At 41.8% G+C, this 14,508-nt stretch overlaps 3 protein-coding genes across 3 annotated transcripts; 2 read left to right on the forward strand and 1 right to left on the reverse strand.

The window, feature by feature from the left end:
- Positions 1–42: 42 nt before the first annotated feature.
- Positions 43–2,333, reverse strand: LOC311359307 (uncharacterized protein). Its single transcript, XM_084479308.1, has 4 exons — positions 2,239–2,333; positions 1,519–1,772; positions 1,090–1,270; positions 43–410 (listed from the first exon to the last, which is right to left on the reverse strand). Coding segments are annotated over exons 1-4 (633 nt in total). The 5' UTR covers positions 2,240–2,333; the 3' UTR covers positions 43–213.
- Positions 2,334–2,640: 307 nt separating this feature from the next.
- Positions 2,641–8,092, forward strand: etv7 (ETS variant transcription factor 7). The gene is made up of 9 exons (XM_084480229.1): positions 2,641–2,792; positions 3,031–3,168; positions 3,556–3,720; positions 4,380–4,535; positions 5,040–5,159; positions 5,357–5,482; positions 5,860–6,002; positions 6,217–6,317; positions 6,578–8,092. The coding sequence occupies exons 2-9, from the start codon at positions 3,048–3,050 to the stop codon at positions 6,723–6,725; spliced, it is 1,080 nt and encodes a 359-aa protein (XP_084336355.1). The 5' UTR covers positions 2,641–2,792; positions 3,031–3,047; the 3' UTR covers positions 6,726–8,092.
- A 2,519-nt stretch (positions 8,093–10,611) lies between these two features.
- Positions 10,612–13,809, forward strand: pnpla1 (patatin-like phospholipase domain containing 1; the record flags this gene model as incomplete). The annotated part of the gene is made up of 8 exons (XM_084479822.1): positions 10,612–10,798; positions 11,157–11,389; positions 11,706–11,771; positions 11,964–12,176; positions 12,497–12,557; positions 12,678–12,950; positions 13,044–13,251; positions 13,539–13,809. The coding sequence occupies 8 exons, from the start codon at positions 10,612–10,614 to the stop codon at positions 13,807–13,809; spliced, it is 1,512 nt and encodes a 503-aa protein (XP_084335948.1).
- Positions 13,810–14,508: the final 699 nt, after the last annotated feature.

Here is a 14,508-nt window from a genome sequence, read left to right on the forward strand (position 1 = left end):
AACAATTGAGTATCACTCTTTATGGCATTCTTTTCTGGTATAGTATAGCATTTATTAATTATTTGCCAATACTCAACTCCAATATAAATCACTTAATATAAGAATATATTATATAAAATCAACAATGGTTCAATATATTTATATGAAACATTTTAAATGTCATTGTATTTCAAATTATTACACACTGCAACTTTAACATTTCATTGTGTGACCTCATTTTTGGGAAGTGGCATATATTGCCTGAAATTTCCTATTGCTGTGTTGTACATCTTCGATTCTGACGTCAACAAAGCCAGAGTCTTTCAGAGCTTCCATGTAGGCCTCCGGACGCCAGTTTTCCCCTGGCATTGCCCCTCTTGCAGCCAAAGCAGCTATGCGTTGCAGGTTTAATGTGGCCACCATCAGACCACCTATAGGAGTAACAGAAACACATACACACTCAGAGAGAGAGCGAGAGAGAGAGAGCGAGAGAGAGAGAGCGAGAGAGCGATATTGATTTAGGGGGGGAAATCCAAATTTACCCGATAATAGAATGACTAAAACTATTAATGGTGTTTTGGACACTTCAGTTCTCTACAGATAGAGGGAGTCGTAAGCATGATTCAAGAGAAGAAAATAAAAATGCATTCACTCCAATTATTTAGAATATACTGAAAATAAGACATGGCCCCACAGGGGGTGTTGATAAGCCATTACATACCATTTCATAATCTATAATGACAATTATAATGACATCACAAATTGGAGTGTCCACGCAGATGTATGATCGATGGATCAGTATCTACCAGTTAGTACAGTCCACAGGGTAGGCTAAAATGTTGAATTTATGTTTTCATTTTCCTTTATTTAAATTGATTTAACCAGGTTGGTCTCATCTGGATTCAATATCTACTTTTACCAGAGAGACCTGGCCAAGACAGCAGCATTAAACAATAAAACATACAGTTAACAACCACACTCCATAAGAGACTGGACTGGAAATGTCAGTTGTTCATCTACAGATAATACTCTTAACATTAAAGTCTGTGAAAACAGTAAGGAACAGAATGAGTTTGCTTAGGTCTGACTCATGTGCCAGTGCCATCTCACCTGGTTTCATGACACGATGGAGCTCTGCACTGCCCGTCCTGAGGTCTGGCCAGAAGTAGTAGCAGTTACAGTGGAAGACTTTGTCCACGATGCTGTCTGCCAGGGGCATTGCTGCTACGTCACAATGGTGCAGGGTGACTTTACCACTGGCCACAAGGTCCTTCAACAGATCACTCGCCATCTGGACATGGAAGAAGAAAAATGTGGTGATGTTGGAGTGTCCTGATATATGTGCTTGTATTAGACTATAATAACAGTATATAACAGTTTCTCAAAATGTGATTTGACTCATAAAATATATTCCCATTCATTTATTTTGCAGTCTTTACTGGCGTCTTGGTTTGTGGTAGACCTTATAAGCAATATGAACATGAATGTGTGCTTTGAATGTGATTCAGGTTCTATTGAAACAGTGGCACTCAGATTTACCTGGTGCATATACTTGGAGTAGTCCACTCCGATGAGGGAGCCTGAGGGCTGTGTGAGCAGACCTGCTGCTGACTGGAGACCCAGACCCGGGCCGTGACCCACCTCCAGGACCGTGTCCCCGGGCTGGATCCCACACAGCCGCACCGCGTTCTCCTCCAAAACGCGGTTCCCCACTTTGAGGAACCTACTTACCAACCAGCCCACCAGCGAGCGGGTCGGTAGGCCGAGCTGTTTCCCAATGTTATGCCACATCACTAGAACATTAAAAATGACACATTTGTATATTCTCAATGAAGGTATGGAACAATTATAAACTTTGGTAGTGATCATTAACGAATTATCTGATGATTAAAGTGTCAAATGTGTGATTTCAAGCATGCATTTAGTTAAAGTTTGCAGCATTGGGAAATGTATATTTGCTAACAAGGTGGAAGTTACTGCAAATAATAAGCTAAGCACACTGACACTGCTTAGTGATATTCCATGTGTAAACTGTAGGTTCAAAACGACAGACTGTATTAAACACATCGATAATGCATAAATGTTGCTCAAGCCAAAACTGACTTTCTTCATGAGCCAAAATACTTCTGCAAAGACAGTATGCGAATTAATAATGTAGTTCGTCGATATAATCAGATTAACCAAGTGGTTAATGGGCACAACGAACAGCACAGCACTAAAACAATTCATTCATAATATACAGTCAGTTTTTCGTTATACTTTTCTTTGTTGCTCTTTCTGGTTCCTAGTGCGTCCTCCTTCCCGATACTGTTCGACAGTGACAGGTGGGGGGCGGAGCTATAGGTGAACGCTCCTGTCCCTGTCTTTCTTGTGGGGGAGTGTCTATAAATAATTGACTTGTACTTTTGCAGACATTTGTATTGTAATACTGATGTCGAAAGTAAGTATAAACAACCAATAATAAAACAACAACAACAACATATAATAAGGCATAACTGAAAATATATTCCCATCCTATATATTATCATTATAGCAGATTCGTAAAGTAGCCTAACAACAACAATTGTAGGTCCTATAGGCCAACTAAAAATAGGCGCAAAAATAAATTCCTTCCTTGGGGCTGCAGTCCAGTCCACACGTTCCTTTCGTTTTCATTTCCCGGAAGGATGAGGTTCCGAAAGTTATCGAGTAGCGTGCACTTGGTTTTCATTTGATCATTTGTATGTTTTACATTATTTGAAAAGGCTATCAAATCTGCTCTAATGACGAATGGATAGAACCATTGAAGCCTGCCGCCGCAATCTTTAATCGAGGTAGGTTAATTTGTATTTTTTAGAAAACGGAACCACCGCAACAAAAATTCACTAAAGCTTGTGCACACATTTTTAAGCGTAGACAAAATCCACTTCACATCCAAGTGCTACAAATGTGTGTGTGTGTGTGTGTGTGTGTGTGTGTGTGTGTGTGTGTGTGTGTGTGTGTGTGTGTGTGTGTGTGTGTGTGTGTGTGTGTGTGTGTGTGTGTGTTCGCGTGCTTGCTTGTCTATGTAAGCACGTCTTCCTTCACCCATGTCGGTGACGCATGTCAAGAAAGAGGGGGTTCCCTCTGTTCAACCCTGCCAGCCTCCCAAGCTCCCGTCAGCCTGTCCCCCAGTTCAAGCAGAGCTGTGTTATTTACCCGGACGTCTGCGTGAGTGAATCCAGAGAGCTGTAGTGAAACCGTAAAGTTCAAAATTCAGTCAAATGAATGTAAAAAAAAAAAAAAAAAAAAAAAAAAAATAATAATAATAATAATAATATGGATATATAAAAAGAAAATTATGATGGTTATGAGGACGACAACGATGATGAAGATGGTCCTTATGATAGTTGAAATAATAATTATTAATGAGTTACATTAATTAATAGTAGCCTACATTATTAAAACAAAGGCGTTTGAGGCAGAAGTTGGTTGAGACCTCTCTCAGTGTTGTTTGCGGGCCTATGTGATGAATATGGTTGACATATGTACAGTATTAATTGCTGTTTGCTGATGGTGTGTGTGTGTGTGTGTGTGTGTGCTTGTGTGTATGTGTAGGCATTAACCCCTCTCTGTGGGACACAGAGGATGTAGCTCATTGGCTAAACTGGGCCCAGAAGGAGTACTCCCTGCGCTGGCCAGAGAAAAAGTGCTTTGACATGAATGGACGAGCCCTCTGTCTGCTCACCAAGGATGACTTCAGACGGCGCTGCCCCAATTCAGGTGGACATGACTCACTGAATAGAGATTTGATCATCACAGGCTACAACGATCAATGATAATAGCAACACATTTTACGACACTGCTTCTACGATTGCAATACCTTACATTACATTTATTTAGCTGACGCTTACATTAAGTGCATTCAACCATGTACAATTCAACGAGTACATACAATTCCTCAATAAGCAAACTGCCTCAAGTGCTAAATTATAGAAAAAAGAGATAGAGACTTAATTTATTTATTTTTATTTTTAATTTTGTTAAATTATTTTATTTTGTATTAGCACTGCTGCTGCTGGTATTATACTACTTATTAATTATTTTACTACTTCTACTACTAATACTACTTCTCCTATGGCTACTAATAATACTACTACTTCTACTACTAAAACAAACACTACTACTACTAATAATAATAATAACAACAATAATAACAATATATTATGCAATAATGATACTATTGAATATTAATATTAAACGACAATACATCTAGCTATAGGTAGCTATAAACATGTTATGTATCATATGTTATGTTAAAAACATCACACAACATACATTGTTACAATTTATACACAACTCTGACTTTACAATCTCGCGACAGAGACAGATTGATACTATAGGAAGAAATGTTGCAGCTTTGTTGTTTTTGGTACCAACAGGTGACGTGCTGTATGAGATCCTGCAGTGTGTGAAGCAACATAGGATGGATGTGCTCTGCAAGCCCCCCAATCAAAGCCATCACAGACCTCTGATTCAGCAGAACCCCAATGCTTTGGTGCAAAGAGCAAAGTGTTGTGCAACACATACAAACACAGGTAGGTCACTTCAAACTGTGGTGCGGTGCATTCAACAAAACAAACCATAACAAACCAACCGATTAAACCTGCCAGTTCACTCAGTCAAGAACACAAGCCGCACAGGAACATACGCACAACCACATTCATGCATCAAGCATTCACACACACACACACACACACACACACACACACACACACACACACACACACACACACACACACACACACACACACACACACACACATCCATGGAAGCGGAATAACGAAATAGGTGCTTTCCTAACAACCGGTGGCAGGGTGCCAGTGGGTGTGGTTTACCAGGAAGTGGATTTGTCTCAGGACATGTCTGCTGGAGCCACAAAGCACACTTTTTTGATTTCTTCACAATATATGTTATATATAAAAATTACGAAAAGAAAAATTTGTCTGTATCTTTTCATCAATATGATAAATTAATAAAGTTTGCTTTTACTTGTCCATTACAAAGGAAATGTGTTCTTAATGTTCCTTGTTCCCTCTCAGTTCCTGGAAGCGCTGAAGTGCCAGCTCATCCTGTAACTAGTTTGACCAGCCGCCATGAATCCATGAAACAAGCAAATTCTTCGTCTCCTCCCACGCATCGGCCTCCACAAACCCCCCTGGGTAGGGATTTAACAAATCCACAGTGGCCCCAATGTGCATTAAAACAGTACATTTCTCTTAAATGATATAATATTCAATAACATAATATCATATCACATCATACAATAGAATATTCCAGTGGTGAGTGTGTTGCACTTTATTTCTTCGTCCCTCTCTCACTTCCCTCTTCCCTGTTCCTCGTAACCCCGGTGTGTTAGATGTCTTAGCCGATGCCTCCACACCTCTGTCCGAGAGTCCTCGCCACGCCAACCCCGGAGAGGAACCCTTAAACCTCTCCAACCGGGAGAAGCAAAGGAGCCCACTGCGGGAAGGACACATACCAGGTAGATTCATGCCTCTCTTATACTCCCTAACTCTTCATGCATCCACCAGCACAACTGGTGGATGTGAAGTCAGTGGCTTGGAAACGCCCACGGCTGGCAGGTGAGTGCAATGGATGCATGCATGAGTCAGGTACAAGTCTGGACAGCTCCTAATGAACAATGAGGCATGCTATCTTCTGGAGAATCTCAACAAACGATTCCTTCCTCTTGTTCAATCTAGCCGTCCTTCATAACCAAGGACGGTAAAAGTGTGTGTGGTCAATATCGGTGTGTACACCGGTGATAGCGTACACGTGCACACAACCATCGTGATGAACTGGATTGCAATTTGTGTGATGTAACCCAATATTCATAACAGAATGATGTATCCTTCCCAGAGTGCAGGCTGCTCTGGGACTACGTGTACCAGTTGCTCTGTGATCCTCACTATCGGGCGTACATCCGCTGGGAAGACCAAAAGAGGCTGGTGTTCAAGGTGGTCGACCCCAATGGACTCGCTCGCCTCTGGGGAAACCACAAGGTGAGAGGGAGAAGGGGTCCAGTTGGCTACTTTGAGTGTTGTGAATGTACATATGTCATGGGGCTGGGACGGGGGGGGGGGGGGGGTGAAACAGCTGAAGGGTTGGGGGCGTAGCGCAGAGGTTTTAGTGGTGTGCTATATCTGTTTCACTTTGAGTCTGCCTCGTGTATGAAAAGTGCCATAAAAATAAAGTTGCCTTGCCTTGCCTTTCCAGAGCAGAGACAACATGACCTACGAGAAGATGTCTCGGGCTCTGCGACACTACTACAAACTGAACATCATCAGAAAGGAACCCAAGCAGAAACTACTATTCAGGTTACCTCCATTGTTCCTCTATGTTAACATGGAAAGGGCCAAGCAATAAAATACATCTGCAAAAACACTCACACTTCATTGTGAATATTGTAATATGTACATGGCTTAACAACAAACCATGAATGGCCAGTGTTTCTCAGAGAACAAAATAAACACACCCACCCACACATACAACCCCTCCCGAACACACACACACACACACACACACACACACAAAATGAATCATAGCCATTGTCGTTTTATATTCATATTCATCTTAGGTTCCTGAAGACCCCTCAGGAGATCAGAGTGCAGCAGAGTGAGCCAAGCACTGAGCATGGGAGCGTACCCCAGGGACAGAGTCCTTTCCTGGACAGGGGCTCCCCCGGACACTGTGATGGAGACAAAGTGTTGGAAGTGTCCCCATAGTCTCTCCACAGCTGATAGAGTTCCAGTGAGCCAGGAAGGGAATGTTTTTATGTGTCTGTGTGACCTTTGTTGGTGAAATAACGGTGACAGTTCGGTCAGGTAGTAAAGTTTACCATCATCAATTATATTTTGATTGGCCCACAAAAAGTTTGTGGAGGTCAATGTATCAGTCAGTGTGGCTTGTAGTTTGCTGTTGCTGATGAATGAGATCATTGTGTTTCAGGGCTGCATGAGATATTACTGACTTTACTTACATTTTTGGTTGTTTGCATTCAGAATTAGGCAACAAATACAAATTGGGGTAATGTGTCAGTTTGGGCTGATGCTTTTTTAAATTTCTTCTGTTCTAATGTTGTCTTGTCACTTTATTAAATAGGTTGTAATATAGTTTAGGAATTTGATGGCAAGCAATACGGCAGTTTTACAAATGTTGTGTAATTTGATATAATATGGTTTGTTGATCACTAGTTATTGATATTGATATACTTTTTTAATATCATATCAATTAATATAATCTTAATTAATTATATTTGATTTTAGTAATGCATTTTTGTATGGATCATGCAATTGTATTTGCTGTGTGTCTGTGTGTGTATGTTTGTGTGTATGTGAGTTTGTGTTAAATGATCAGCAGATATTATATATTCTGTATTTTTCACTGATTCTCCATGTATTTAGATTGTGCTAAACCAACTTGTGACTTTGTCTTCAGGCCTATTGATTTACATATTAATAATTTTTTTATAATTATTATTATTAATTACTAATTATGACATTCATGATAATGATTATCATATTCATCCCTAAGTAGTAACGTTCATTCTTCACCATTTAGAATAAATCATGGTATCATAACTCATACTTTTAGGATTGCTTGTTGATTCGCTGCATCATGACTCTCATCATGACTCAAGTGAAATTGAACAGCATTTCTGTTTGTGGGTGCACAAAAAACATGAGCCTCACTGAGTGGAGTACAAAGGGAAAGCCAGGTGGTGTTCATTCTCAGAGCAACTCGTGGAAGTGAGTGCTGAGGCTGAATGAGTATGATGGATGAGGTGGAGTACTATATGGTTGATACATGGTTGACTTTGTCACACTTTGTCTCTTACACTTGTTCACCAGGACTATTATTTGAACTATTTTTAAATTCTTATATATTTTTTTACATTGACAAAGAAAGGATTTGTATTTACATTGACAAAGCAGTTTAGGAATTGTCACAAGAAAGGATTTGTACAAACCTGCAGATTAATAGTTGTAGTCAAACCGTTTTACTTGGATTGATATTGTCTATGCACTCTTCCCCAGGGCAGCAAAGCTTTTGTTTCAGTTTCAAGACAATAAAATAAAGGACAATAAGTCGTTGTTATCAGGCTATCGAGACGCTATCGACTCCTTTAATAAAGTGTGGTGTTTAGTTTTGCTCACTGTTAGCTCACTGACTGTGTTTCTGTGGCTGAGCCATCTCCTGAAGGAAAAATACATGTTCCTTTATCTCATTTAGAAAAAATAATTGCATAGTTACTTATAGTACTCTATATCACATGGTTTTGCTGAGTCTAGCCAATCACACATCACACATTAGGCGATTTTGTTGATTTTGTTTCCCAGAATGCTTTGCGTTCGACTCTTTGGTCACATACAGGTCTAAGGAAAAATAGACAATAACTCTGTGTCTGTACTTTAACATATTTATTATTCAGTTTTTTTTTTTTTTTGAATTTTCTGAATCGTTACATACATTTTGACAACCATTATTCATGTTCCTCCAAGACACAGTGGTGGTTAACTTAAAGTGTTAGCATCTGTAATCTCTGTGGGAGGAAGCTCATTGTAGAGGCCACCAGCAGAGTGAGATTTCACTCCAAACCAATGCCTCGGGGAAGGTCTGAGACAGGAGCCAATGGTCCCCCTTGCAGCGGGTAACCATAACCTGGTGAGTGGGTACACAGAAATGACTGGCCTCACTGAGTGGAGATCACAGGAGAAGCTGCTTGATGTCCTTCAGCACAACTGGTGGATGTGAACTCAGTGGCTTGGAAACGCCCACGGCTGGCAGACGAGTGCAATGGATGAGGTGGAGTAGTGCTCCAGAACCCAATTCAGACTACTCTCCTCCCACTTTTGATCATCTTTACATTATACAAACCTATCAATGATTGTGTATGTACAAAGTGTATTCAGACTAGCAAGAAAGAGACTGTATCACGATCCCGTCACGTCACTAAATCGTTATCAGGCTTAGACATGATGTTGACACTTACATAAAAATGGTTTGCAATTAGTTTTGCTTTCTTAATCATTATTTTTCACTTCCTAATTTTGACACATTTTTATAAACTCGGGAACCGTGGTAGAGATTTCCTCATTCTTCCTCATATTGACAAAGGCCACTTTATACATACTGATCATTAGGATATTCTCAATGTATTTTGTTCAATTGAAAATTCCTGTTCGCTCACTGACTGTGTTTGTGTGGCTGAGCCACCTCCTGAAGGAGGCATACATGTTCCTTTATCTCAATTAGAAAAAATGAATTGCATCGTTACTAATAGTTCTCTGAATCGCATGGTTTTGTTGAGTCTGGCCAATCAAACTGAGGCTTTTTGCACTTTTGTTGCCCAGAATGCTTTGGGTTCGACTCTTTGATCACATACAGGTCTGAAGAAAAAAGAAACAATAACTCTGTGTCTGTACTTTAACATATTTATTATTCAGTTTCTTTTTTTTTTTTTAATTTTCTGAATCGTTACATACATTTTGACAACCATTATTCACGTTCCTCCAAGACACAGTGGTGGTTAACTTAAAGTGCTAGCATCTATGCTCTCAGTGGGAGGAAGCTCATTGTAGAGGCCACCAGCAGAGTGAGAATTCACTCCAAACCAACGCCTCGGGGAAGGTCTGAGACAGGAGCCATTGGTCCCCCTTGCAGCGGGTAACCATAACCTGGTGAGTGGGTGCACAGAAATGACTGGCCTCACTGAGTGGAGATCACAGGAGAAGCTGCTTGATGTCCTTCAGCACAACTGGTGGATGTGAACTCAGTGGCTTGGAAACGCCCACGGCTGGCAGACGAGTGCAATGGATGAGGTGGAGTAGTGCTCCAGAACCCAATTCAGACTACTCTCCTCCCACTTTTGATCATCTTTACATTATACAAACCTATCAATGATTGTGTATGCATAAAGCATATTCAGATTAGAAGAGATTGTATCACAATCAACAGAGAAGCAAAACTAGCCAACACCTTTTTTTTAAGATTATACAATCTTAAAAAATCTTTATTTGTTTTATTATCCTCATAATGACTTATTATTGGCTTTATTTTAGCTGCTAAATGTCCTAACCGCAGGTATAAGTCGCTGCCGCTGGCCTATATTTATCAATAACAAGTCACTGAGTTGCATAACTACGTTTGTAAGTGTCCTCAGTGCACTTCCATCTGTACAAAGAGGCAGCATCCACCAAGTAGCCTCTGTTATAACACATCACCACCAAACTAAACATAAGAGCTGTGTGTGTCTATGGGTGTGGGTGTGGGTGTGTGTGTGTCTGTCTCCATGTCCATGTGTGTGTGTGTGTGTGTCTTTGCAGTGTTTTTCAACATTTTGCTTTAATTACAGAGTTTCCTTTATGCATTTGTTAAAATCTCAGAAAGATACTGAAATTTCAGTTAATTTGTGACGATTTTAGTCAGACAAAACAGACATTGACGTTGTGGTATATCACAAGGCCATTACTAACACTCCATGTCTAATCAGGCCTCATTCAAAAGGATTGACTGAGAACATACGCACATATTTTTCTTTGTGAAGAACAGGAATCGCATTTCAAACCTACTCAACACAAGTCTGTTGATTTGACATTTCACACCAAAGAAATGTCTTCTCAAGAAGGTCCGCATTCGGTCTCCTTCGCTGGCTGTGGGTTCATGGCCACCTACCAGCTGGGTGTGGCCCAGGGTCTGCTGAGCCAGGCCCCCTGGATCCTGCACGCCGCCCCCCGGGTCCTGGGAGCGTCTTCTGGCTCTCTGGTGGCCGCTGCCGTCGTCTGCGGAATCAAGATCCGTAAGTCCCTCCGTCTCCCTCCTCCTGCACCCGAGTGGTGGCGGCTCAGCCACAGTGATCGTTGTGTATGCGTGTGTGTGCATTTACAGAGCAAAGATTGAAGTGGACATTTACCGAACAAACAATGCAAAATGACATTTTGTAATTTTTGTATTCTGCTGTTTTGTTTTGGGTTGCAAATCTACTCACATAGAGACTCACTCACACACACATACACAGACACAGAATAAAACACAAACAAGCACGTAACATCATAACTCACTCACACACACATAAACGAAAAACTTGCACGCAAAGACACAGACACACACATATACACACTGGACCAGAAATAAGACATGTGGTGTTACTTTGCCAGCGAGGGTGGTGGATGAGATGCTGCTGTTTGCCAGCCAGCTGAATGTGATACCGCTTGGACCTCTGAACCCCTCCATCAACATGGCTAAATGGCTGGAGTACATGTTCCGAAAACACCTCTCAAACGACTCACACCGATTGGCCAACGGCCGGCTGTGTGTGGCTGTGACCCGGCTGCTTTCCAGTAAGAAAACCCTGGTGACGGACTTCCACTCCAAAGAGGACCTGGTGCAGGTGTGAGTGGCCGAGCACTCTCTGGGAATGTCATGTCGGGAAATTAAAGGTGACATATTATACCACCGGGTGTATACACACCTGGTGGTATAATATGTCACCTTTAAAACACACGTCCAAAATGTTATGTTATGTTATAAACAAAGCCAATCTTATGTTATATAGATTATGATAGAGGATATTACATGGATGTGTGGAGTTATGTTATTTTGTTGATTTAATCAGCAATCAGCCAGAATGTTGATTTGTAATCGCAGGTTTTTCGGGTCAATGGAACTAAGCTCCACTTGTTTTGGTTCTTTGATTCGACTCTAAGGCTCTGTTGTGCAGCTGCTTCGTCCCGGGGTACTGTGGCGTGATTCCACCTTCCATCAAAGGGGTTGTGAGTGACCAGTAAAATTATCACAGAGATCATTACATCATCATGATAGTTTTAGTGCTGGAACACAAAGGTGATTTTGCCCATTGTGTGTGTGTGTGTGTGTGTGTGTGTGTGTGTGTGTGTGTGTGTGCGTGCGTGTGTGCGTGCGTGTGTGTGTTTGTGTGTTTTTGTGTGTGTGTGTGTGTGTCTCAGTATTACGTGGACGGCGGTTTCACAAACATGGTGCCCCAGTCAGATCACTCCCGCAGGACCTTGACCATCTCTGCGTTCTCCGGTGCAGTGGACATCTGCCCGCAGAGCGAGTCGAGGTCCATGCTGGACCTTGTTGTGAGCGGGACGATCTTTAAACTGAACCAGGCCAACAGCCGTCGGCTGGTCAACGCCCTCTACCCCAGCGATGTAGAGGTAACACCCCCGCCATCCCCTGGCTCTCTCTGTCAGAGCTGAGTCCAAACAGGGAATCATCATCATGGTGGCTCTAGTTCTACCTCATACTCCGTCCTTATCATATGTTATTCTAAGTCATGGCTGCAGCGCTCATCAAACTGTTTTACATGTTGTTCAATTCGAATGCAGTCAATTTATGAATGATTGTGAAACAAAACCCGCATAAGCCTGGAAAAGTACAGATCTGACTGTGACTGAGTTGAAGGTATATACCAATGCAATTGGCTGGACTTTATCTTACCCCTGTTGGGAATTCTATACTCTTTTTTTCTACCTAGGGTCTGGAAAATGCATATCACAGTGGAATCAAAGACGCAACTCACTTTCTCCAAAGAAGCGGTGGGTCAATATTATTGCCAGTAAATACTACATCACTTGAACCAAAACAAACCCTAACCCTATGAATCCTGTTAAGCTGACCCCATTGAACTTGATCCTATTGACCGATCCCCGTTTCAGATCTCTCCTCGTTTCTGACCAGACAGCACCTATCCGCTTTGAATCACTACATCAAAATGAAAGACCTGCTGCATCTAGAAACCAACTCTGACGAGGAGGAGGAGGAGGAGGAGGAGGAAGATGAGGAAGAAGAAGAGAACGAGGCCCAGGAGAAGGTCTGGAGGACATCTCTTACAGATGATGACATGTGGTGGATGGATAGCAAGGTCGACAAAGAATTCACTGGCAATGCCAGACCCTTGAAGCGGGAGGGATTCCCTGATCTGAACCGAGGTATACCGTCGGTACATAGAGATACACGCAACACATTGAGCTGTGACAAAAAGAGTCCTCTAGTGGGATAAAATGCTGTTATTTGTGTTTCAGCTCTTCTGTTCTATCTGTGCTACATGAGCGGATTTGGTTTCCCAACCATTGTGTCCTACCTGCTCCTACCGATCAACCTGCCCTACTTCTACTACCGGAACAAGGAGATGGTTGTGTGGCTCTCCTGGGTGATGCTGAGTACTCTACAGATTACCTTGTTTGTGCTCCAAATGCTGGTCTTTAGCGTCCAGAAGAACGTTAAGGACCGGTGAGGAAGCTTTCCTGTCGGACTACTCTTTGTTGCATATTTTTGTATATCCAAGCATTGGAGATTATTGTTTTTATCTTTCAAGCTCTGCGTTTATTTTCTTGGATCTCAATGGATCTCCTTTGTGATTGGATCTTCTTATCAAGATCTAAACCCCCCAAATACAGTCCAAAGTATATATTGTTTCTTAAATGGTCAATACACCCTGTATAACGTGTGTGTGTGTGTGTGTGTGTGTGTGTGCGTGTGCGTGTGTGTCTTTGTGACTGTGCGTGTGTGTGTTTCAGATTACTACCCGTCTTCGCGGAGCTGCAGGGGCTGAACGTCCAAGCCAAATACAAGAGCCCCGGGCCGAATGAGCGAGGGGACTGGTACTCGACGCTCGGACTTCACTTCTCCCACTCTACCCAGACTGAGGCGGCCAGCAGCACGGAGACCAACCCCTCCTCCTCCGTGGTGGACCAGGTCCCCACCTCCGTCTGGCTCCATCTGGAGTGTGAGAAGGAGGATGCGAAGCTGGTCAACGCCCGCAGGCGCTACCACTCCATCATGGGATAAGATCTCGACAGAACATTTTTATTGGTAATATCGGTAATATTCTATATACCTCGGAGGCTTTGTTGGAAGTTTGGGAGTTGGAAGTTTGGATGTGTTTGTTGTTGTGTCTGTGCTTCAGAGTTTAAAGAGTTGTCAGGAGTAGTGCAGGAGCAGTAGTGATTATCCTTCAGCTTGTGTGATTATACATTATATTTGACTCTTGTATATAATATCACTTCTAATACTAATTTCTTGAAATATTCTGTTGTCAAAGAATGTTTGAAATGAGGTGCGATTGACATGAATGATTAATGACATGATTTCCATAATCCCTTGAAACTTTGATATGCATTTTGTCATCCGTATTTGCCATGTTGAAGAAATAAATACTTCTTTACAGAAAATAGTTTAATTTCATAGCGTTTGATTTGGATATAAACAAACCCTATATGCTCCTGTTTGATGAAACACATTTCTGTTTTGTTTTGTAACAACTTTGCTTCATAAAAAAGGCATACAGAATTGCGGAACACTTCTTCTTTCTATCTCTGGTCATCTGATCAGTGGTTGGTTTCCAAAGCTCTGACTCTTTGGTGCAAGCTCACATTCTAAAGGGCAAGGCGCTATGTTATTTTCTTAGTGTACCTAATTTCATTTTCACATTGGTGGGGTGGCTGGGACCATCCGGTCCTGTGACATGACGCTCCACAACACTAAACT

The sequence above is a fragment of the Micromesistius poutassou genome (assembly GCF_964030765.1).
Source record: "Micromesistius poutassou genome assembly, chromosome: 15".
NCBI classification, from domain to species: Eukaryota; Metazoa; Chordata; class Actinopteri; order Gadiformes; family Gadidae; genus Micromesistius; species Micromesistius poutassou.

What these genes read in the sequence shown, in the direction of transcription:
- LOC311359307 (XM_084479308.1), bottom strand. An exon ending in ACTCCAAGTATATGCACCAG is followed by an intron (nt 1,271 to 1,518) that starts GTAAATCTGAGT and finishes TTCCATGTCCAG; the next exon opens with ATGGCGAGTGATCTGTTGAA. An exon ending in CCATCGTGTCATGAAACCAG is followed by an intron (nt 411 to 1,089) that starts GTGAGATGGCAC and finishes TTACTCCTATAG; the next exon opens with GTGGTCTGATGGTGGCCACA.
- etv7 (XM_084480229.1), top strand. Translation starts at nt 3,048, where the DNA reads ATGTCGGTGACGCATGTCAAGAAAGAGGGGGTTCCCTCTGTTCAACCC. An exon ending in TGCAACACATACAAACACAG is followed by an intron (nt 4,536 to 5,039) that starts GTAGGTCACTTC and finishes GTTCCCTCTCAG; the next exon opens with TTCCTGGAAGCGCTGAAGTG. An exon ending in GCCTCTGGGGAAACCACAAG is followed by an intron (nt 6,003 to 6,216) that starts GTGAGAGGGAGA and finishes TTGCCTTTCCAG; the next exon opens with AGCAGAGACAACATGACCTA.